At 40.9% G+C, this 24,335-nt stretch overlaps 2 protein-coding genes across 2 annotated transcripts; both read left to right on the forward strand.

Annotated features, from left to right (window-relative positions):
- Positions 1–1,386: 1,386 nt before the first annotated feature.
- On the forward strand, positions 1,387–23,225 carry LOC134803293 (zinc finger protein 84-like). Its single transcript, XM_063776067.1, has 6 exons — positions 1,387–1,598; positions 2,864–2,978; positions 5,176–5,274; positions 5,467–5,577; positions 21,507–21,664; positions 22,162–23,225. The coding sequence occupies exons 1-6, from the start codon at positions 1,458–1,460 to the stop codon at positions 23,155–23,157; spliced, it is 1,620 nt and encodes a 539-aa protein (XP_063632137.1). The 5' UTR covers positions 1,387–1,457; the 3' UTR covers positions 23,158–23,225.
- LOC134803544 (uncharacterized) lies at positions 16,997–21,263 on the forward strand. Its single transcript, XM_063776343.1, has 5 exons — positions 16,997–17,199; positions 18,234–18,348; positions 19,662–19,760; positions 20,896–21,012; positions 21,214–21,263. Exons 1-5 carry the CDS (start codon positions 17,059–17,061, stop codon positions 21,261–21,263), a joined length of 522 nt encoding a protein of 173 aa, XP_063632413.1. The 5' UTR covers positions 16,997–17,058.
- Positions 23,226–24,335: the final 1,110 nt, after the last annotated feature.

Below are 24,335 nucleotides of genomic sequence, written 5' to 3' on the forward strand. Positions count from 1 at the left end.
CATCCCACATAGCGGTTATCTCGTGGGCTAAGTCTAGGTACTTGCTGGACTTGTCCTTCTCGGCCTTCACGAGATTCTCATCATGGGGGATGGTGACGTCGACGAGCACGGTCCGGCGCTGCGATCGATCTATCAGCACGATGTCAGGCTTATTGGCTACAATAGTCCTGTCAGTGATGATAGATCGATCCCAATAGAGCGTGGCACGACCATTTTCGAGAACTGGCGCAGGTGAGTACTTGTAGTACGGCACTTCGCGGTCCACAAGGCCGTATAGGAGGGCAAGCTGCTGGTGAATAATTCTGGCTACGAGGTTATGTCTGTGCAAGTACTCGCCGTTAGCAAGATGAGAACAACCGGAGATAATATGCCTGAGTGACTCTCCGGGACGGCGGCATGCCCGACAAATGTCGACCGTACCGTCCTTCAGGATATATTTCCGATAGTTGTTCGTCATCATCACTTCGTCCGCAATTGCACAGGCAAAACCCTCGGTTTCTCCGAAGAGGTCCCCGAATCGTAACCAGTTCACCGACGCGAGCAGGTCCACATCGGGTCCCGTGAGGGCCTTGTAGAACCCTTATTATTATTATTATTAAAGGGTTGATTATATTATAATCAAGGGCCCAACGTTTTCTGTTCTCTTTCACGGCGCAGCAACTAGTATCATTTCTCTCTCCTCGCTCTTTTAAAAATGCCGTTTGTCAAAAAAGGACAACCATACTGTTGACAAGGTGGACTTCAAATCAAGTGTTGCCTTTCTTGATGCGCCCAGGCTGTGTATGTGTGCGTAAAAGATGTGTGCTCTTTTAGGGATGTGAAAAGTCGATTTTGATCATGTTATATATCGATAAACGCTACACAGCGGAACGAAATAGCGATTAATTGAAGCTTCAATATCTTCGTTAAACATAAACATAATTGAAATGATAATGGATAATGAATATATTATAATATAATTCAATTATTGCGGAACACCTATATTTTAGGAGGTATTTATGTATTTTAATTAAATATCTGAACTTTCCCTTGGTTCCCTGCTGGGGCGTGACTATAAAATTGTGATCTGATAACCACAATAAAGAATAAAAGCGTTTTTGGTCATTTTAGGTATCGTTAAGCCTTCGAAGTAAAATTAAAATTGCAAGAAATGTCGATAGTTTATCGATATGACTTTATCGACATGGCTACAGCAAGGTGGGCCTCATTGTTAATCGTACACTAAACAAAAGTGGCAACAGTGACAGCTCGCTGAGACACCGTCTCTATATATAGTCTATATATAAGTCTATGATTATAATGATATTATATAGAGATCATATAGAATATTTGTAAATTTGTAAGTTTTAACATGGCAACATTGGCAAATGGCATCAATAACTCAGCCAAACTAAATATTTGTTTTCTTTTCATTTATTAGCGTGTAAATTGGTGAAGTTTATGAAAATACTTGTAATATGGACTCCATTCAAACGTTATACGGCAAGTGCCGTTGCTGTCTGAAGGCAGGCGAGCATCGCGACGTCTTTAAAGTATATTACTGCGATGGAACTCGCGAAGTATACTTCGATATATTCTTGGAATGTTTCAATGTTTTTGTAAGTATTTCACACATTAGATTCTTATAAGTGCCTCTGAAAATAGTGCAAGAAAACTAAAAAATACAGTGTTTACTTTTATAAGAACCTCGGTACTGTAAAATCAGGTAACTGTCCTTATGTACAACTATGGTACAGTTTTTAACGTTGATTCTTAACGAGGATTTATGATCTGTACTCGTTACATTTATTTTGGAGCTTAGATACACTAATGCTCTTTCTATATTATATACTCAACATAATTCGAGAAATACCTACTTATACATATTTTACTGGAACTTGAATTTGGGCCATAGTTGTGGACTAAAGTTACCTGATTTTACGGTACTCGAGGCCTCAGCGCGTATGCGCCCACGGGGCTATTCATAAATTACGTCATTTCAAATTAGGGGGGGGGGGGGTCTAACTTCAAACTTCAACATTTATTCAGCAAATAGGCCACAAGGGCACTTTTACACGTCAACATTGAACCGGTCTGGACATCGTATGATGGTAGCATGACGTAGGAGGAAACGGGGTCATTCGAAGCATGATTTTTGGATGATTGAGGGGGGTCAAAAATCGTCAAAAATCGATGACGTAATTTATGGACAGCCCCCACTGTTGGGCATACGCCTCTCCAATTTTCCTCCAAGCAGCCCAATTTGCTGCTTCTCTCCTTCAGAGTGGGCCTGCAATCTTTTTAATATCTTCCCATCTGGTTGGAGATCTGTGATCCGGCCTTTTAGAACGAGGCCTCCACGCTAGGACACACTTGTTCCACCTCCCATCATCTTGATGGCACACATGCCCGGCCCAGGCCCATTTGGTCGCTATAATGCCTATGACAAAACTTAAAAAAAGGTTTAGACTGTATACATTATTTGTAAAAAAAAATTATATAATAGGGAGCTTTACTGCAATGTTCTGCCGCCAGAGTGCAGCACTAATTTGTTTAGTAAACCATAGAGTAACTTATACATACTAGGCCTTGTTTTGTGACAGTTTTTTGACAAGTTTTCACTATGACATTGATGCACCAAGGCGGTTTGTTTAAAGGTGGCCTACCATGAAACGCATTAATTAAAATTTCTTTATCTGCCTCTCTATCTATCAAATAAGCAAGGAAACCGAACTTTTTATTGTAGTGTTTCACAGTAGGCCATGTGATTGACCTAGTGACGCATGATGTGTCATTGATGATGTCAATGAGGTTTGTTTACTGTATGTGCTAGTGGTGCCAACTACGCAAAGCTTTGCCTAATATTCCTAATTATTGGTTCTAGCTTTCAATATCAAGCGGCAACGGTAATCTGATTTGTGCGGATTGTATCCAGAAGCTGCGAGATGCAAGTAATTTCCGCAATATGGTTGTTGATGCGGAGAAGCAATTGCAATTTAGTAAGTTTGTATTTGGGATACCGCTTCACCGTTTAACCGCTTAACCCCGGGTTAGTGGGATGGTGCAAGTGGGCCTTATTGACCTAAGTTATTTTTCATTAATTCTCCCTACCCCTGCCCTCGGATTTAAAGAGTTAGGGCATCTAGGCACTTTGTATGGCACTTAAAATTTAGGGGGGCCCCCTTCCCGTCTCAACACCATTGTTACCATTGCCAGGGGTGCGAAACTCCTCGCATCAGGCAAACTGCTCCATTCGGCTCAGCATCCCTCCAAGCAATTATTAGGGTTGGCACAACTTGACCTCCCTTTGCATGCACGACCACAGATAAGATAATGACTTGAATTTTGACAACCCCTAAATAGCCGAAAGGGATAGTGCCATATATTAGAAAGGGACAGGATGATTCGACCCTGAACCATTGTCAAACTTCGGTTTTGTAGGAAGTTTCCTTTCTGTACGGTAGTACTATTATTTATTCTGTGACATTGCTAGGTTGCCTGGGGCTTGATGCTTAGGGGCTTGCCCTCCGGCCCTGCCCTCTGCCGCACCCCCAGAGCCCAGAGGAGAGAGGGGTGGGGAGGGCTGATGAGAAATAATTAGGTCTATACCGTCTATAACATACATATTCCATTTGTAAAAAAAATCCATTAGGTAATTATGCTGTAATTTTTTTTTTCAAGGGTTATTGTCACGCAGTGACGATGTCACCCCCGTAATGGGATCTAATAGTAATAATTGTGAGAGGGCAGATGGAGGGAGCCTCACCGGAACGACGGGAATGAAAGGCAGGTACCAGGATGACGATGGTATTTATTTATTCAAATAAAAAGGCACCTGTAACAATACAGGTTACGTGTTAACAGATATGTATAAAATAGTAGATTGTACAACAAGGGCATAAAGTGACCCATTTTTACCCGAGGCAATTTTTTAGTCTGAGCGAAGTGAAGACCAAAATAGTAGACGAGGGTAAAAATGGACATTTATGCCCTTGTTGTACACTCTGCTTTTCACTTTGATTGCGAGGAAAATATACAAAAAATCAAATATTTTAGGTTATTTTAACGTATTTATTCAAGACTAAAGAAAATTGTTCTTGGGCCGGTCGGAGGCGCGGGGCACGCCGATCGGGAGAGCGCCGGTCGGGGGCGCGCCGGCAGGGCTGGCAGTTTGTATGGCAGAAATTGGACTTTATTGCTAAGTCAATAAGGGTCGTAATAGATGATTTTACTTTATGCTCTAGAGCATAAAATGCGATTTTATGTCGTCTACGCACGACATAAAGGTGCACTTTTTGAGCATGAGAAGTGAAAACACTTGTAATTCACTTAGAAGGTTAGAAGTCAATATAACTTACAATATGTGCCTTGGTGATGATGTAGATATATATCTGGAAGGTGTGCAGGGCCACAAAACGAGCACTATAGTACTGCACGCACTTATGTATTACGTTTACGTTTCACTAATTAAAATCACACTTTAAAAGTCGTGTTTAGAAACTTGGGAAGTACAGTCTGTTAGATTAAAAATGTATTTAACTGATTTGCAAGACCGAAGTGATCCCATAAGTGTTCCGTAAACAAAGTTTTGTACGGAACACTAAAAAATGATGTTTATCGATCGGAGTATGTGATCGAATTGACAATAAAAAGATTTGAATTTGAAAAGGGAATTTAGAATTTGTATGGTGCCAGAAATAGTATGAAGGTTGATAGTGTAACGTTTCGTTATACGCTCCGTTACAATAATGATGTAGTAGTGATTGTAGTGAAATATTACTTACACCACTACATCACATTTAAGTATTGTTTGTTTGATGTGCTGTAATTTTAAATAATTTTATTATCTTCTTCCTGGCGTTATCCCGGCATATTGCCACGGTTCATGGGAGCCTGGGGTCCGCTTGACAACTAATCCCAAGAATTGGCGTAGGCACTAGTTCTTATGAAAGCCAACTGCCATCTAATTTTCCAACCCAGAGGGGAAACTAGGCCTTATTGGGCTTAGTCCGGTTTTGTCACGATGTTTTCCTTCACCGAAAAGTAACTGGTAAATATCAAATGATATTTCGTACATAAGTTCCGAAAAACTCGTTGGTACGAGCCGGGGTGTGACCCCGCGACCTCCGCGTTGAAAGCACGCTCGTACCGCTAGGCCACCCGCGCTTCAATAATTTTATTGTATTATGTTTACAGTGAAAGACCCGCCAGACCTTGAGACCCAACAAGAAGTGACATTAGTGAAGCTAGAGCCAGATGATGGTTACGACAACATGGAGATAGAATACAAGGACGGTGAGTTTTATACTTACATCATTGAGGTACAATAAATATACAGTGTGGAAAGATAAGTCGGGCCCTGGAGGGAAACTACCTTAAATCCTTAAGCGGGCTCATTTTACTTAAAGGAGACATTCCTTTATTTTAAAAAAGGAACAAAACTGCATTGCATTCATGCATCATAATATTGGTGTTCTATGTTTACAGTGAACGTCCCACCAGACCTGGATATAAAGCAAGAAGGAGAAAGGGGGAAAGAAGAAGAGAGAAAAGAGAAGGCAGATGATCATGACTACATGGAGACAGAATTCAAGGATGGTGAGTTACATACATACAATATTCATAAATCATATATTTATTGCATCCGGCACTACTGCAAAAGCCGGCACGGCAGCAGAGGCAGCCGAAAAATTAAATAAGACCAAATATAGGGGTCTCGGCCCCGAATACGATTTCGTACCTTTTGTTGTCGAGACCCTTGGCCCGTGGGGTCCGAACGCGTCTACTCTTTTTAAGGATCTATCCAAAAGGAGAGCTGACGGTGACGCCACTGGTGACCGCAGATTTGGCGGCATGCTCGCACAAAGAATAACTAATGCGATACAGCGAGGAAATGCTGCCAGCATCTACGGCACCATTCCGCAGGGGGATATTTTGTAATTATTTATTTTAAGTTTAGTTTTATTTATTTTTAGATTTACTTTTTAAGTTTTGTAGGTTAGTTATTTAATTATGTTTTTTTTTTCTAGGTATATTAAGTTTGTATGCACTAATAAATTATTTAGTACATAGGTGTTACATAGGTAATAGTTGTTTCACATGGGCCCTGTGCCCTATCCCACAAAACTTTACAAGTGTACAATTCGACAAAATTGTTAAATTGTAAACAAAAAAATGTACCACAATAATTAGAAATATGTATTCGTTACAAGTCTGCAGTATACAAATATGTCATTTTTGTGAAAGCGAATGTGATACGCTTTCACAACAACAAATCTGCAGTATACAAAAATGGCATATTTGTATACTGCAGACTTGTAACGAATACATATTTCTAATTATAGTGGTATATTTTTTTGTTACAATTTAACAATTTTGTCGAATTGTACACTTGTAAAGTTTTGTGGGATGTAGATGTAGATGTAGATGTAGTGTAGGGACGCCTGGCCGGAAGCAGGCGGGCTATCGATCGCGTATCGCGTTCATTCAGCCCGATTCCCTGGAGTCGGAGCTGCAGGTTACTGTCCCGGCGGCATTCCCTCACCATTCTCCTCAAATCTTCTTGTTTTCCTGCAGAACAGAAGGACATCTTTGAGTTCGACGTCCTTTAGTTCGTTCTCTTTTAGTGTGTCTTTGCCGAATGTACTATATCGCGGTGCCGCATACATGATACATTCTGCTATTAGGTGTAAGCTAGTCTCCTCCTTACCACAGTGTGGACAGGAGGCATCTCTGCTAATCTCCATTATCTTAAGGTGTCTATTGAGAGTATTGTGACCTGTAATAATGCCTGTCAGAAGTCTCAGACTACTCTTACCTAGTTTCAGAAGATACCTGGTTCTCCTGTGATCTATGCCTTTGATCATCATCTTCGACTGTCTACATCCAGTTTCTTCTTCCCATTCTCTTTATGCTTCCATCTCTTTTACCTTCTCTATGACTCCCTTCGTGACGTCCGCTGACATAGGTAGAGCCGGTTCCGGACCAATGTGATCCGTTTCCGCCCCCATCCTTGCCATCGGTATACACCCACTTGCCAGAATTTCATTTGCCATAATTTCATTTGCCATAATAGTCAACAGCCATTATATTGTTTCCCATAATATACATATGCAATACTTATTGTTTACTATATTAGTCACGTGCCAGAAACATTGTTTCCCATAAAATCAATTTCAATAATATCATTTGTCATCATCATTGTAAGCCATAATTATCACTAGCCATAATATAATTTGCCATTCAAATTGCTTCCCAGAAAGTAGGTTAGGTTAGGTTAGAACTGTGACCTCCTACAAAATAAAACGGCTACCAGAAAGTAGGTTAGGTTAGGTTAGAACTGCGAACAAGCGAGCGAGCGAAGCGAGCGAGCAAGACTTTCCGGGGCACTCCGACTCGGATAGGTTAGGTTCAGAAGTCTAAGGCGGGAGCGAAGCGAAGCGGAGCTCCCGCCTTAGACTTCGATGTTAGGTCTTTTTTTTTGCGCGCCTTGCTCCGGCTCTTTTTACAAAATAAAACGGCTACCAGAAAGTAGGTTAGGTTAGAACTGCGAACAAGCGAGCGAGCGAAGCGAGCGAGCAAGACTTTCCGGGGCACTCCGACTCGGATAGGTTAGGTTCAGAAGTCTAAGGCGGGAGCGAAGCGAAGCGGAGCTCCCGCCTTAGACTTCGATGTTAGGTCTTTTTTTTTTGCGCGCCTTGCTCCGGCTCTTTTTACAAAATAAAACGGCTACCAGAAAGTAGGTTAGGTTAGGTTAGAACTGCGAACAAGCGAGCGAGCGAAGCGAGCAAGCAAGACTTTCCGGGGCACTCCGACTCGGATAGGTTAGGTTCAGAAGTCTAAGGCGGGAGCGAAGCGAAGCGGAGCGGAGACTCAACAGCGAACTATTGCACCAAGCACATATCAATGTCAATTAATATCGCCTACGAAATGTAATGCATACCTACCACATGTTTAATAATTACAAGTTTATAAATATTTTTAGAGCGCCTACAGGAATATAGTGAGTAAATGCATTGTTTGCATGCATGGATTCGGGGAAAAACCATATTTAGTATGGCGTTTAAATATTCTATTAAATAATATTATTACAATTAATAATATGGACAACAACACGTATGGCACTCGTACGTTCTGGAATCGAATAATCGGGTAAACAAAGAGTATGTCACATAATTTTTATGGTAAACAAACAATTCGGGCAAATGAAATTCGGGCAAGTAAAATTCGGGCATATGAGTATTATTTTATATAATTTTCGGACAAACAATAGACAACCCCTTGCCATCTCGTCCGCTTTCTCATTACCCGTCACTCCTTGGTGTCCTGGTACCCATGCCACCGTGACGCTTCTTCGTTTGCCTATCGAGTTAAGCTCCTCCCGACATTCTCTCACAAGGGAGGAGGTAACCGATGTTTTCTTTAGTGCCTTCAGTGCTGCTTGGCTATCGGTATATATTACAACAGCGCCTTCTTGCTGCACACTCTCTTTAATTATATGTGCACAGCGCGCTATTGCACATACCTCTGCTTGAAATACGCTAGCATACCTACCCAACGGTATTGATACCTTCTCTCCCAGTTTAGGGATTACTATGCCTGCTCCTGCTAGTTTCGTTGAGCTTCTTCTAGAGCCATCCGTAAAACAGATAGTCGTCGGGTGACTGACTTCTACCTTCCAGTTGTCTCTCTCTCCTATATGTATCCTATACTTCTTGTCAAATAACTCCTGCCTTTTTATAAGGTCGTTATTGGCCATCAGCATCTCGAATTTTGATAGCGCCTCTTTTTGTATCAGCGCGTGTCTCTTGTCCACACAGCTTCCTCTCCATTCCTTGCATGCTTTCATTCTATACCACTGTTCAGTGGCTCTTTTCTCTACCTCTATCCAGAGTGGCTTCAGGCCTAGCATTACCTCCAATGCATGTGTCGGGGTCGTTCTCATGGCCCCTGTCATCATGAGGCACGCTAATCTCTGTACTTTGGTTAGGTCTTTTTGGTATTCTTTAATACGGGCCCTATGCCACCATATCACTGCCCCGTATAGCACCCTGGGGAGTATCACCGCCTTGTAGATCCAGTGGATCATACCTGGCTTCAGTCCCCAATTCTTCCCCACTGCCCTTTTGCATTGACACAGTGTTCTTATGGCTTTTGCCGTCTGTTCTTTGATGTGAGTTTTGTATCTGAGTGTACTGTCTAGAGTCACTCCCAGATATTTCAGCTCGTTCACCATTTCTATTTCTATGCCTTGTATCTCTAAGGGTCTCATCTCCTTTATTCTCTTATTAGTGAATAGCACTAGCTTTGTTTTCGACGGATTGAGATCCAGTCCTCTCTCTCTACACCACCTCAGTACCTGTCTGAGGCCTTTTGCCATTATATCTCTTATGACGCTAAGAACCGCCCCTCTCACTAGTAGCACTCCGTCATCAGAGTAGGCCTGCATATACATACCCCCTCTGTTGAGCTCCTTCACCATTGAGTCAAGAAGTAGGCACCACATCAGGGGGGACAGACATCCCCCTTGTGGGAAGCCTCTTCTTGGACTGATCTTCTTTGATACTCCTCCTAGCTCCGCCGTTATGGATCTGCCTTTTAGCATTTTTCCTATCCATTTTGCTATTGTCGGTCGGATGCCCTCTCTCCTCAGGCTTTCTTCTACGGCGCCGAAAGTAGCCTTATCAAAGGCCCCCTCTACGTCGAAGAAGCAGCCTAGTGCGTATTGTTTTGTGTCTAATGCTCTTTCCACCCTTACCGTTAGGTTGTGTAGGGCTGTCTCCGTTGATTTTCCTGCCATGTAAGCGTGCTGATTCCCGTGTAGGGGGCATCCGCTGCTTTCCACTTTCTCTCTTATATGCTTATCTATTACCTTCTCTAAAGCCTTTAGTACAAACGACGACAGACTTATGCTTCTAAATGATTTCGCCTCTTGGTACGATTTCTTCCCCGGTTTAGGCAGGAAGACCGCCCTTACCTCTCTCCATACCCTTGGAATATAGCTTAGGGCTATACTTGCCCTGTATAATTCCACCAGATTCTCCTTTATGTATCTATATCCTTTCTGCAGTAGTGCCGGTAAGATTCCGTCCGGGCCCGCAGCCTTGAAAGACGCAAAGGAGTTGATCGCCCATTCAACCCTCTCCTCCTCCACCACCTCCAATGCCGCCGCCCAGTCGGACTCCTCCTGACCTTCCTGTTTACCTATTTCTGTCACCTCTACACAGTTCGGAAAATGTGATTTCAGCATGACGCTTAATATCTCTTCCGGTTCCGTAACCAAGTCTCCATTTATTCTCAAACTACCCAGTTGGCACGCTCGGTCTCCTGCTAGCAGTTTTACCACTCGCGCCCCCTCTGAATAGCTGTTTATGTCTCCCGTAAACCTCCTCCAGCCCTCTAGTCTAGCTTTCTCTCTCAGTCTGGTGTATTTGTTCCTGATCTCTCTGTACGCGTCCCAGCTCTGAGAGTCATCCCTTTTGGTTGCTACTCTCATTGCCCGGCGCACCTTTTTCCTTACCTTCTGCATTTCTCTATTCCACCAAGGTTGCCCTTTCCCTGTTTGCACCAGTTTCTCCGGGCATGCCTTGTGGTATGCTCCTATTATGATCTCATTCAGTCTGAGTGCCCCATATTCTAGGTCATTCACATTCTCATACCTGACTCCCGAAGCAGTTGCATCCCTTAGCTCCTCTTCGTACTTCATCCAGTCTGCTTTACGTGGATTTCTTACCTTCATCTTTTCTAAGCGACAATCGATGCTGTAGAGTATCCTGCGGTGGTCAGACATGCTATCCCCCTCATCCACCCTCCAGCTCTTAACCTTGTCGCCCATCTCTTTCGTTACTATAGTGATATCAAGCACTTCTCTCCTTGCTCTCGTTACAAACGTTGGTGTGTTACCTGTGTTCATAATTTCTAGGTCGTTGCTAATTATAAATTCTATTAATGATTCTCCCCTGTCATTGGTGTCGGTGCTACCCCACACCTCGTGATGTGCGTTAGCATCGCCACCAACAATCAGGGGTATTCCTTTACCTGTGTACCTAAGTACCGTTTCTTCTAGTTCTTTTGTCGGTGCCACTCCGTTTTGTGGGATAGGGCACTGCTCGCGCTGACGCCACCAAGCGGTCACAACTGTCGTAATAGACGCGTTTTGTTAGAGAGTGAAGTTTGAGTGCTAGTACTTAGTGTAAGACAAAGATAGTATGATTCTCTCTGTCTAATTTTGAAATGAGACAGTAATTTGACAAACTATATTTCTCCTCTTACAGGAAAGAAAACTCGATCAAAAAACGTAGAAGCATTACTAAGACGGGAAACGGAATCGGAAAGCAAGAAGAAAAGCGACCAAAGCCATGTCACTGAGGAGACCGCTCACATCCACAACGCACAGCTTATTTTGGAGCACTCCAATGTTACTGCTTTCAAGGTACTAAATACCATCATCATACAGTTCACGCCAAAATTAGTTATTTGTTTTACAAGGGGCAAAATTGTTGTTTAATCGCTCGTGCTAATATTGATAAAGTCGCACCAATAAAAGTCTGCAGCGGATTTGATAGCCCACGCAGCGTAAGTGTTAATTTATACGTCATCATTTGATAGAAGTTTGACGTTTAAAATGACACTTGCACTGCGTGGGCTATCAAAATCGCTGCAGACTTTTTACGGTCTGACTATACCCGAGCAAGGGAAATATTCCAAAATTGAACCGGTTCGAGCATTGCGAGGTGGCGAGGAGGAGGGTTTCAGAGCATGAGGGTTAAACAAAATGTGGCCCCGAGTGAAACACAACATTTTTCAGCACACCAACCCGAAGCAAATATTAAATGTAAAATATCAAACAAAATCAAACCAAATGCATGTTATTAAATATTTATCATCCAAAATCATCATTTAAAAGTCAATTCTACGAGCAAACATAAGAAAACAACTCAAAATTTGCATTTGATTACTTTGCCTCACATGTGAATAAAATGCAACCTTGCTATCAGTCTTTGAAGTGCAAAGTAAGCCTTTCCGAGCTGGTGTGGTGAAAGTATGTTTACACTTTTGTTCCTTATTCATGTAAACATAATTTTGACGTCGACTGTACCATCAATACCATCATAATCAAATGGGAGAATAGAAACTCAAAACTCAATTTTAAAGCAGGTGCAGGGGTGCGAAACTCCTCCTTTCGTTCAAACTCGGCTTCGTTCGGCTCAGCATTGCACTGAGCAATTATTAGGGTTGACACAACTTGGCGTCCCTTTGCGTGCACGACCACAGATAAGATAATTAAGTACTTGAATTTTGACAACCCTAATTAGCCGAAACGGATAGTGCCATATATTAGAAAGGGACAGCATGATTCGACCCTGAACCGCTGTCAAACTTCGGTTCTGTAGGAAGTTTCCTTTCTGTACGGTAGTACTATTATTTATTCTGTGGCAGGTGCTGCCCTCTAGGTACAGTTCACGCAAGCTACTTTTTGCGTAGTTCTGCCATTTTGTGGCGAAAATTAGAAACTTAACACATTCATTGCCAAAAACCCGTTTATCGGGTATTTTATGATTTCGTTACCAGCCCGGACGACCCGATAGTCGGGATCGTGGTACTACAGCTTTATATGACGAAATTGTAATTCATAATTAATTTATTGCATCCATGGTTGTTACCTTGGTGTTACATAGTAATATTGAGTTTCACATGGACCCTGGTAGGGCACAGCAATAGTCTTAAATCTAAATAATGCTAGGTATTAGACATTATTTATATAATTATAAAATTAGGTATTTTAACAGGTTAGGAGATTGTAATTTAAAATTGTTGTGGCCTGGCGCGGACGTCTTGTTTGGCTGGGTGGCAATGAATGTGTTAAGCTTGACATTAACGCCAATAAACAGGGGGCTCTTGTGCTGCCCCCTACATTTCTTGCACGCTCCGTATATTTTTCTTATTTTCTTTCAGGGCAAAACCATAGCAAAAGTTGCGCTGCTCTGTTTCTACTGCAAAGAACTCTTCGACAACATCGAAGCATTACGAACACACCAAAAAGAACATAAGAAAGGTGACATGACGAAATCCCTGCATTCCCTAAGCCCTTACTGTTTTATTGTTAATGTGGACATAACAGACTTAAAGTGTACCTTATGTGACGCTAGCTTTAATACTTTAGAAGAGTTTAAAAGCCACTTAGAATCAAAACATAACAAAAAGTTTTACACCGAGTTCGAAGACAGAGTAATACCTTTCAAAGTACCTATGGATAATAATTATATTTGCCAAATATGTGGTCTAAAGTTAGAGAGTTTGGGATCAATAGAAAGACATATGAACGGACATTTCAGAAATTATAAATGCGGAAATTATAATTGTGATAAGTGCGGCAGGAGATTTGTAACCAACCAAAAATTGAATACTCATGTTAGAACTATAAATGTCAAAGGTAGTTTTCAGTGTGATAGTTGTAAGAAAGTATTTTCTTCGCAACAGATGCTTAAAAGTCATGTAGATACAGTGCATAAGATGTTAAAGCGGTTTAAGTGTACAAAATGTCCGGAGCGGTTCACAGCTTATTTTCAACGATATCAACATGTAGTCGAAATACATGGTCAAGCCATGAAGTTATATTATAAGGTGGAGTGAACTGTCACTTTTTTTGCCATACTAAATTGAACCTTATCACCGAGCCAGAAAGACGTTCGTACCATACTAGAGAAAACGGTCCACTTGAGATAGCAAAAGTGGGCCGCGGTGTCTCACTCGCACATGTTGCCTGTTAGCGACGTGTTCATATTTTGTTAATATGCATTGCTAAATGATGTTTTAATTTTAATATATAATTAGGTAGATTAAGAAACCTAAACTTAAGGGTAGTTTTAACAGCGGCCGCGAGCCGCTATTCTAGTTTTGTATGTGCGCCGTATGACAAGTCAGTCGGTCCATGCTATCCGCGCGAGCGCACGTACGCACATAACTGTCATTTCGAGTTCTCTATTTTGTGTACTTTGTGTGTCTTAGCCAAATATAAGTTGTTAAAAATTCTGCTGTGTTCACCATTTCGCCGCGGCGAGACCCTGTCCCCAACATTGCCAATGTTAAAAATATATATATAATTGTGGTAGTATTCAATTTACTACTGAAATAAATTAATTGGCAATGTTTACGTCATATTATTATTACATATACATATATATTGGCATATTTTATTAACATCAATATAATTAAAAAGTAAACTAATTTAAATAAGTAAGCCTAAAACATTTAATCCTTAAATGATACATAAAAATAAAAAACCGGGCAAGTGCGAGTCAGACTCGCGCACGAAGGGTTCCGTACCATAATGCAAAAAAAAACGATCACCCATCTAAGTCCTGACCACTCCCGACGTTGCATAACTTTGGTCAAAAATCACGTTTGTTGTATGGGAGCCCCATTTAAATCTTTATTTTATTCTGTTTTTAGTATTTGTTGTTATAGCGGCAACAGAAATACATCATCTGTGAACATTTCAACTGCCTAGCTATCACGGTTCGTGAGATACAGCCTGGTGACAGACAGACGGACGGACAGTGAAGTCTTAGTAATAGGGTCCCGTTTTACCCTTTGGGTACGGAACCCTAAAAAAACCCTAAAAAAGATTCAAATAAAACTTAACCTACACTAAGCTTAAAATAACCCACCCTGCATCGTAGCTGGCTCAAAGGTCCCCATAATGCCTGCAGCATTCCCCCGTTGAACTGCTATGGAGAACCAAGTACGACCCAGAGCGAGGATCACCACCTCTCTCCCGCAAACGCCGGCCTATTTCCCCAAAAAGTCGGCGAGCTTCCACTCCTAGCACTTCCCGCCGGTAGCACTGTCTCTAGTGCTACCGGCACAAAATCGTAAGCAGATGCCAGTGCGGAGTATTTAATGTGCTTTTGCTTGGCAGCAGTCTCCGCCGCCGAACCAGCACAACGTATGGTCTGCCCCAAATGGGATGCAGCGAACGTGCTCACGTAAGTTGCATCTTACAAGAGGCAGCGTCCCCGTATTTTAACTGGATAAGGCATGATGGGTGGGGAAAATGAGCGAACGGGATAGTCTATGGGAGTAGCAGCGAAAGCGCTATTATTGTTGATCCTTGTCACAGTCTCACATTTTTTTTTATTCCCCACCTTATATTAGTATGGTTTATGGTGGGCAACAATAGTTATTTGTTTTACAAGGGGAGGGGGCAAAGTTGTTGTTTAACCGCTCGTGCTAATATTGATACACGAGCAAGTGAAATATTCCAAAATTGAACCACGAGCGTAGCGAGTGGTTCGAAAAATGGAATCTTGAGCGTTGCGAGGGTTTCAATGTACGAGGGTTAAACAAAATTTGCCCCCGTGTGAAACACAAAATTTTTCACCACACAAACCCGAAGCATATACCCATATATACCTACTTATTAAATGTAAAATATCAAACAAAATCAAATCCAAATGAATGTTATTAAATATTTATCATCCAAAATCATTATTTAAAAGTCAATTCTACCAGCGAACATAAGAAAACAATTCAAAATTTGCATTTGATTACTTTGCCCACGTGTGAATAAAATGTAACTTTGCTATCAGTTTTTGAAGTGCAAAGTAAGCCTTTTCGAGCTGGTGTGGTGAAATAGTTATTTGTTTTACAAGGGGGCAAAGTTGTTGTTTAACCGCTCGTGCTTATATTGATACCCGAGCAAGCGAAAGATTCCAAAATTGAACCACGAGCGTAGCGAGTGGTTCGAAAATGGAATCTTGAGCGTTGTGAGGGTTTCAAAGCACGAGGGTTAAACAAAATTTGCCCCTGAGTGAAACACAAAAATTTTCACCACACCAACCCGAAGCAAATATTAAATGTAAAATATCAAACAAAATCAAACCCAACCAAATCCAAATGAATGTTATTAAATATTTATCATCCAAAATCATCATTTAAAAGTAAATTCTACCAGCAAACATAACAAAACAACTCAGAATTTGCATTTGATTACTTTGCCTCACATGTGAATAAAATGCAACTTTGCTATCAGTTTTTGAAGTGCAAAGTAAGCCTTTCCAAACTGGTGTGGTGAAAATAAATTTGACCAATCATAGTGTCGCGCATGGTATAATAATATACTCCGCCTGGTACTCCATTCCCGTCTTTTCTAGGTCACCTAACTGACACGGGCCTACGTCATCATGCGACAGCGCTATATGATAATATGCGATAGCGCTATATATAGCGGCCATGTTGTTGTGACGTAGGCCCGTGTCACTCTGGGAATGGAAGACCATGTTTTATTAGACTATGGTGTCGCGTTGCCTATGTTTTGTCCCTCACGGAAGTCACGGAGGCACACGTATACCACTTCTATAGGATCCTACCTTCTATGGGTAACAGTGACAGCTCGCTTAGACTTAGTCTTTAAGTATATTATATCTATGGTATCTTCTATTTTTTTTTTTTTTTTTTAAATTTATTTCATGACCATGGATACAAGTCCTTCAGTCGTATTCATAAACATTACATAAAAACCATAAAAATACACAATAATAGCCATAACAACATAAGATAAACTAGTACACAGAAGAATAACAATTTTATAGCAATTAGTGGTATCTTCTAGTTTGTGTAGGGTTACCAGATACAAATTTAGAATTTCCTGTCAAAATTCCTGATTTCCGAATATTTTTCCTGACATTAATATTTGACGACAGGGGGGGGGGGTTTGAGGGGTCTAGCCCTTAGCGATGGCCACCCGATTGAGCCGATAGCCGCATCAACTTCTTATTATATTGTTATCTTTGCAAATGCGAATATTAGACATGATTTCGATTTCTAAAACATCTATGTATGTATCCTTGAGTGAAAGATTTGTTAATTAGGTATCATTAATGTCTATCAATTCAAAAAATTCCTGACATTTTCGTGTTTCGTCCCCATTCCTGACAAAAGGCGAAAATTCCTGACATGTCAGGAAAATTCCTGTCATCTGGTAACCCTAAGTTTGTGTCAATAACTCGGCCAAACAAAATATTTGTTTTCTTTTCATTTATTAGCGTGTAAATTGGTGAAGTTTATGAAAATTGTAATATGGACGCCATTCAAACGTTATACGGCAAGTGCCGTTGCTGTCTGAAGGCAGGCGAGCATCGCGACGTCTTCAAAGTATATTACTGCGATGGAACTCGCGAAGTATACTTCGATATATTCCTGGAATGTTTCAATGTTTTTGTAAGTATTTCACACATTAGATTCTTATAAGTGCCTCTGATAATAGTGTAAGAAAACTAAAAATTACAGTGTTTACTTACAACATCGATTCAAGTAGTATTTTATAAGTATCTCGGTACTGTAAAATCAGGTAACTTAAGTACAACTATGGTCCAGTTTTTAACGTTGATTCTGAACGAGCGTTAAAGATCAGTACTCGTTACATTTATTTTGGAGCTTAGATACACTAATGCTTATCTATATTATATACTCAACATAATTCGAGAAATACTTATACTGTATATTTTACTGGAACTTGAATTTGGACCATAGTTGTAAGTTGTGGACTAAAGTTACCTAATTTTACTGTACTCGAGGCCTCAGTGCGTATGCGCCCACTGTTGGGCATACACCTACGCCTCTATAACTTTTCTCCAAGCAGCCTGATTTGCTCCTCTCCTTCAGAGTGGGCCTGCAATCTTTTTAATATCCTCCCATCTAGTTGGTCTGTAACCCGGCCTTTTAGAACAAGGCCTCCATGCTAGGACACACTTGTTTCAGCTTTCATCATCTTGATGGCATCTTGTGGCCTGGCCCAGGCCCATTTGATTGCTATAATGCCTATAACAAAACTTAAAAAAGATTTAGACTGTATACATTATTTGTAAAAAAAAATAATATAATAGGAACCTTTACTGCAATGTTCGGCCGCCCGAGTGCAGCACTAATTTGTTTAGTAAACCATAGAGTAACTTATACATACTAGGCCTTAAACAGTTTTTGGACAAGTTTTCACTATGATATTGATGCACCAAGGCGGTTTTTACAGGTGGCCTACCGTGAAATGCGAAAATCGAAATTTCTTTATGCCTCTCTATCGATTGAATAAGCAAGGAAACCGAACTTTCGATTGTCGTGTTTCATGGTAGGCCATGTGAGTGACCTAGTGACGCATGATGTGTCATTGATGATGTCAATGAGGTTTGTTTACTGTATGTGCTAGTGGTGCCAATGCCAACTATGCAGATCCTAATATTGCTAATTATTGGTTTTAGATTTCAATATCAAGTGGCAACAGTAATCTGATTTGTGCGGATTGTATCCAGAAGCTGCGAGATGCAAGTAATTTCCGCAAAATGGTTGTTGATGCGGAGAAGCAATTGCAATTTAGTAAGTTTTGTTTTTTTATATATTATTGACCTAAGTTCATCATCATTTCAGCCATAAGACGTCCACTGCTGAACATAGGCTTCCCCCTTGGACCTCCATACGTACCAGTTGGAAGCGACTCGCATCCAGCGTCTTCCGGCGACCTTAATAAGGTTGTCTGCCCATCTTGTGGGTGGATGTCCTACGCTGCGCTTGCTAGTCCGTGGTCTCCACTCGAGCACTTAACGACCCCATCGGCCATCTTCTCTACGTGTAAGCTTGCTAATCCAGTGGGCTATGTCAGTGACTTTAGTTCGTCTACAGATCGCCTCATTTCTGATTCGATCACGTCGAGAAACTCCGAGCATAGCCCTAAGCACAGAATAACTAATAGTAGTCCCCTAAGTTATTTTTAGGGTTCCGTACCCAAAGGGTAAAACGGGACCTTATTACTAAGACTTCGCTGTCCGTCCGTCTGTCCGTCTGTCTGTCAACAGGCTGTATCTCACGAACCGTGATAGCTAGACAGTTGAAATTTTCACAGATAATGTATTTCTGTTGCCGCTATAACAACAAATACTAAAAACAGAATAAAATAAAGATTTAAGTGGGGCTCCCATACAGCGAACGTGATTTTTGACCAAAGTTAAGCAACGTCGGGCGTGGTCAGTACTTGGATGGGTGACCGTTTTCTTTTTGCATTTTTTTCTGTTTTTTTTTTGCCTTATGGTACGGAACCCTTCGTGCGCGAGTCCGACTCGCACTTGCCTGGTTTTTTTATTAATTCTCCCTACCCCTGCCCCCGGATTTAGAGAGTTAGGGCCCCTAGGCACTATGTATGGCACTTAGAATTTAGGGGGGCCCCCTTCCTATCTCAACACCATTGTCACCATTGCTAGGTTGCCTGGGGCTTGATGCTTAGGGGCTTGTCCTCCTGTCTTGTCCATTAGGTAATTGTAGTAATTTTAAATAATTTTATTGTCTTCTTCCTCGCGTTATCCCGGCATTTTGCCACGGTTCATGGGAGCCTGGGGTCCGCTTGACAACTAATCCCAAGAATTGACGTAGGCACTAGTTTTTACGAAAGCGACTGCCATCTGACCTTCCAACCCAGACGGGAAACTGTGCCTTATTGGGATTAGTCCGGTTTCGTCACGATGTTTTCCTTCACCGAAAAGTAACTGGTAAATATCAAATGATATTTCGTACATAAGTTTCGAAAAACTCATTGGTACGAGCCGGGTTTGAACCCGCGACCTCCGGGTTGAAAGCCGCACGATCTTACCGCTAGGCCACCAGCGCTTCAATAATTTTATTGTATTATATGTTTACAGTGAAAGACCCGCCAGACCTTGAGACACAACAAGAAGTGACTTTAGTAAAGATAGAGCCAGATGATGGTTACGACTACATGGAGATAGAATACAAGGACGGTGAGTTATGTACATACAATATTCATACAAACTATGCAGTGCGGTGGACCGACGCCTTTGATGTTTGCGTAGATGCTGACACCACACAAGAACACAGTAGGGTTGTCACAGACTTTTATATAGTGTAAAATCAGGTAACAATAGTCCTTTAGTACAACCAAAGACATATGTAACTTCGTATAAGATGAATAAAGACTAAGGAAAAAACGTGCCTCGGAAATCAAGAAAAAGTCATTCTCGGATAGATGGCGCACACACCTTTGGCCTATGCTCGGCTAGATGGCGTGACGACACCGTTTCATATTTAACAATTCCAACACATAAATATCAGTGAATGAACATGGGTCAAAATGATATAAAAATAATAAAATCATTTCATCATCATCATCCATATATATACATTTTTTTGATAATTTTATACGTCTTCATTTTGAGTTTTAGTCGTGTGTCGATAGATGGCAGTAAATTTACTGTGACTACAAAATTTACTATGACAGGACCCCTCTATACTATCTATTCTCTTTAATACTATCCACCATGGTCCATTTTTTAACATTTCTGAGCGAGCTTTTATGATTAATACTCATTACATTTATTTTGGAGCATAGATATACGTACACTAATGCTCTTTCTATATTATATACTCAACAGAATTTGAGAAATACTTACATGATACATGGTAACTTGAATTTGGACCATAGTCGTAAATATAATTACCTGATTTTACGGTAACTGTCCAAGACTTACGCTTGACTTACTATAAGATACGCCAGCCCTGTAAGTAGTACCGAGCTACTGCGATGTATGCAGCTCGGGTGCGCGCGACCCACCCCGCACGATTGCCCTGTATAGACTAGACGGCTTCGTCGAATGACTGTATTGCTTTATAGACTGGTGGAGTGATGGCATTGCCCCTAAGCTAAGCTGCTGCTACAGTTCTTTTTTAGGTGTTTTTGAGTTATAATAATAAATACCTATAACTAACACGGGACTTAATCGCGTAAAACTTACGTTTATTTATGGCCTGACGTTTCGAACGTGACGTTACGTGATCAACATCTTCTTGCTGAAATTATAATGATTTTTTTAATATCTCTTTGGTAAAAATATTGGTGTTCTTTGTTTATGTTTACAGTGAACGTCCCACCAGACCTTGAGATAAAGCAAGAAGGAGAAAGAAGGAAGGAAGAAGAAGAGAGAAAAGAGAAGGCAGATGATGACCATGACTACACGGAGACAGAATTCAAGGATGGCGAGTTACATACATACAATATTCATACAAACTAGGGTTTCAATAACTGGCCACCTTATACTAAAATTAATTCTATTTATTGGTGAATAGAATTCATTTTTAGTTTAGGGCGGATGTATGACCACAATCCGGCATGGCTCACTTCGCGATTTCGCCGCGTCACTAGAAGTACATGCGGCCCACGCCAATGTTGGTGTCTAGCAATAGTGGTTGCCGCGCACCGCTACGGAACGGACGCCTGCTCGCGCTGACGCCACCAAGCGGTCATAACTGTCGTAATAGACGCGTTTTGTTAGAGAGTGAACCTTCTGTACCTAGTAGTACCTATTTGTTCACAATAATGTATAGATAGTTGACAAACCAGTTTGTCAGTCAGTAAGAACCAGGAAAACTATACTCATCCTTTTCTTTTGGGTGCTAGTACTAGTGTAAGACAAAGATAGTATGATTGAAATGAGACAGTAATTTGACAAACTATATTTCTCCTCTTACAGGAAAGAAAACTCGCTCAAAAAACGTAAAAGCCCTACTAAGACGGGAAACGGAATCGGAAAGCAAGAAGAAAAGCGACCAAAACCATGTCACTGAGAAGACCGCTCACGTCCATAACGCTCAGCTTATTTTGGAGCACTCCAACGTCACGGCTTTCAAGGTATGTACTCGTACTTATAAAATGTATTATGTACAGTCAGCAGCAAAGTTGCTAAGCAGGTCAGGTGTTCAAAATGATCTTGACGCTACTTTATTGTCAAGAGAATAAGAGCGTGACAAGGTAATTTTGAACAAAAGGTAATTTTGCCCGCTTAGCAACTTCTGCTGCTGACTGTATATCCATACCCCGGGATAAAAAATACATTTCTAAGCAGCTTTTAATTTTCATTTTATTTTTTGAAAAAACCCGGACAAGTGCGAGTCGGACTAGCTCACCAAGGGTTCCGTACTTTTAAGTATTTGTTGTTATAGCGGCAACAGAAACACATCATTTGTGAAAATTTCAACTGTCTAGCTATCACGGTTCATGAGATACAGCCTGGTAGACGGACAGCGGAGTCTTAGTAATAGGGTCCCGTTTTTACCCTTTGGGTACAGAAACCGTAAAAATCAGCTTTTTGAGATTTGGTTACAATATATTTTTCTATCTTCTTTCAGGGCAAAAGCAGAGTTGGACTGCCCTGTTTCTACTGCAAAGACCTCTTCGACAACATAGAAGAATTACGAACACATCAAAAAGAACACAAGAAAAGTGACATGAAGAAATCCCTTAATTCCCTAAGCCCTTACTGTTTTATTGTTAATATGGACATAACAGACTTAAAGTGTACCTTATGTGACGCTAGCTTTAATACTTTAGAAGACTTTAAGTGTCATCTAGAATCAAAACATAACAAAAAGTTTTACACCGAGTTCGAAGACAGAGTAATACCATTCAAAGTACCTATGGATAATAATTATATTTGCCAAATATGTGGTCTAAAGTTTGAGAGTTTTGGATCAATAGAAAGACATATGAACGGACATTTCAGAAATTATAATTGTGATAAGTGCGACAGGGGATTTGTGACCAACCATAGATTGAATACTCATGTTAAAACTATACATGTCGAAGGTAGTTTTCAGTGTGATTCTTGCAATAAAGTTTTTTCTTCCCAACAGAAGCTTAAAAGTCATGTAGATACAGTCCATAAGATGTTAAAGCGGTTTAAGTGCACAAAATGTCCGGAGCGGTTCACCGCTTATTTTAAACGATATCAACATTTAGTCGAAAAACATGGTCAAACCGAATTAGAATATAAATGTAATGTTTGTGACAAAGTATATAGAAAAAAAAGTATGCTATCTCAACATATGAAACGAGACCATTTGGAGGAGCGTTCTGTTCAATGCGAAATCTGTTTGAGTAGTTTTTTCTCTCGGAAAGAATTAAACATGCATATGGTTAAGCATAACGGGGCTAGGAGTTTTGAGTGTGCGGTGTGTAAAAAGGCATATGCGCGGAAGAAAACGTTAACTGAGCATATGAGAATACATAATAATGATAGGAGGTTTTCTTGCGCGGTGTGTGGGCTGGCTTTTGTACAGAAATGTAGTTTGAAAGGGCATATGAAGACTCATCATGCTGAGTCTTTAAGCTGTGGGGAAAAATGAAATCAATAGGGAATATTAGGCAAAGCTCTGCGTAGGTGGCACCACTAGCATATACAGTAAACAAACCTCATTGACATCATCAATGACACATCATGCATCACTAGGTCAATCACGTGGCCTACCGTGAAACACGAAAATCGAAAATTGGTTTCTGCCTCTATCACTCTTGCGTATTCGTTCGATAGAGAGGCAATTAAATTTCGATTTTCGCGTTTCGCGGTAGGCCACCTGTAAACAAACCGCCTTGATGCATCAATGTCATAGTGAAAACTTGTCAATAAACTGTATATTATTTATAAGTTACTCTATGGTTTATTAAACAAAATAGTGCTGCACTCTGGCGGCAGAACTTTGCAGTAATACTCCCTATTGTTATCTACTTATGCTATGTATATAGGTCAAAATGAATTTTAGTTTTATGTTATTTATTGTGCTAATAAACAATTCTTATTTTTATGTATTTATCTGCTAAAACGACACCAATTTATATCAATGTCATATTAAACTGTTGTCACAAGCAATCTTGTAGTTTCTTACTAACCCTGCTATGCCCGCCTGGTAGGTTAGGTTAGTGTTAGATAAAATATCATGACCAAAGATTTGTCAGCAGCAGAAGTTGCTAAGCGGGCGAGGTGTTCAAAATTACCTTGACACGCTCTTATTCCCCCAAGCAAGAAAGTCGCGTCAAGATCATTTTGAACACCTGGCCCGCTTAGCAACTTCTGCTGCTGACTGTATGAGTGGTAGCCTGTCCAGTGTCATTGCGTCTCACTCTTTCATTAACCTTTTGGACGTCAATGACCGATATATACATACGCACCGCAGGTTCAACGCCAAAGACTGATTGGTCACAGACCACAGAGCAACATAGACCTACGTGCATATGCATAAAGTTGAATTTCAGTTTTGACACTTCGGTGACGTGGCATCCGAGTGACAGCTTTTGTGTTTGACACGACGTCGAAAAGGTTAAGCAAAATATGAGCCGCAATATGGCGTATCCAGATAAGTACATTTTTCGCCAATCTGATTAAATTGCCCGATCGAATCAGGATGCAAACGCCAATTTAGGTCGCCGATAATGGCCGATATTACCGATAAAATGAGGTGCGGACGCAAGAATACCAATTTGTGACGCCAGTATTTTCGTTCTGGGGCATTTTTTTCAATTCAGGGGG

The sequence above is a fragment of the Cydia splendana genome, chromosome 26 (genome assembly GCF_910591565.1).
Source record: "Cydia splendana chromosome 26, ilCydSple1.2, whole genome shotgun sequence".
Lineage (NCBI taxonomy): Eukaryota > Metazoa > Arthropoda > Insecta > Lepidoptera > Tortricidae > Cydia > Cydia splendana.

Bases quoted from the DNA above. Each gene is read 5' to 3' on its own strand.
- LOC134803293 (XM_063776067.1), top strand. From the start codon at position 1,458: ATGGACTCCATTCAAACGTTATACGGCAAGTGCCGTTGCTGTCTGAAG. The intron at 2,979-5,175 runs GTAAGTTTGTAT...TTATGTTTACAG, and splicing joins GGAGAAGCAATTGCAATTTA to TGAAAGACCCGCCAGACCTT. The intron at 5,578-21,506 runs GTGAGTTACATA...CTCCTCTTACAG, and splicing joins GGAGACAGAATTCAAGGATG to GAAAGAAAACTCGCTCAAAA.
- LOC134803544 (XM_063776343.1), top strand. From the start codon at position 17,059: ATGGACGCCATTCAAACGTTATACGGCAAGTGCCGTTGCTGTCTGAAG. The intron at 17,200-18,233 runs GTAAGTATTTCA...TATTGGTTTTAG, and splicing joins TGGAATGTTTCAATGTTTTT to ATTTCAATATCAAGTGGCAA. The intron at 18,349-19,661 runs GTAAGTTTTGTT...ATATGTTTACAG, and splicing joins GGAGAAGCAATTGCAATTTA to TGAAAGACCCGCCAGACCTT.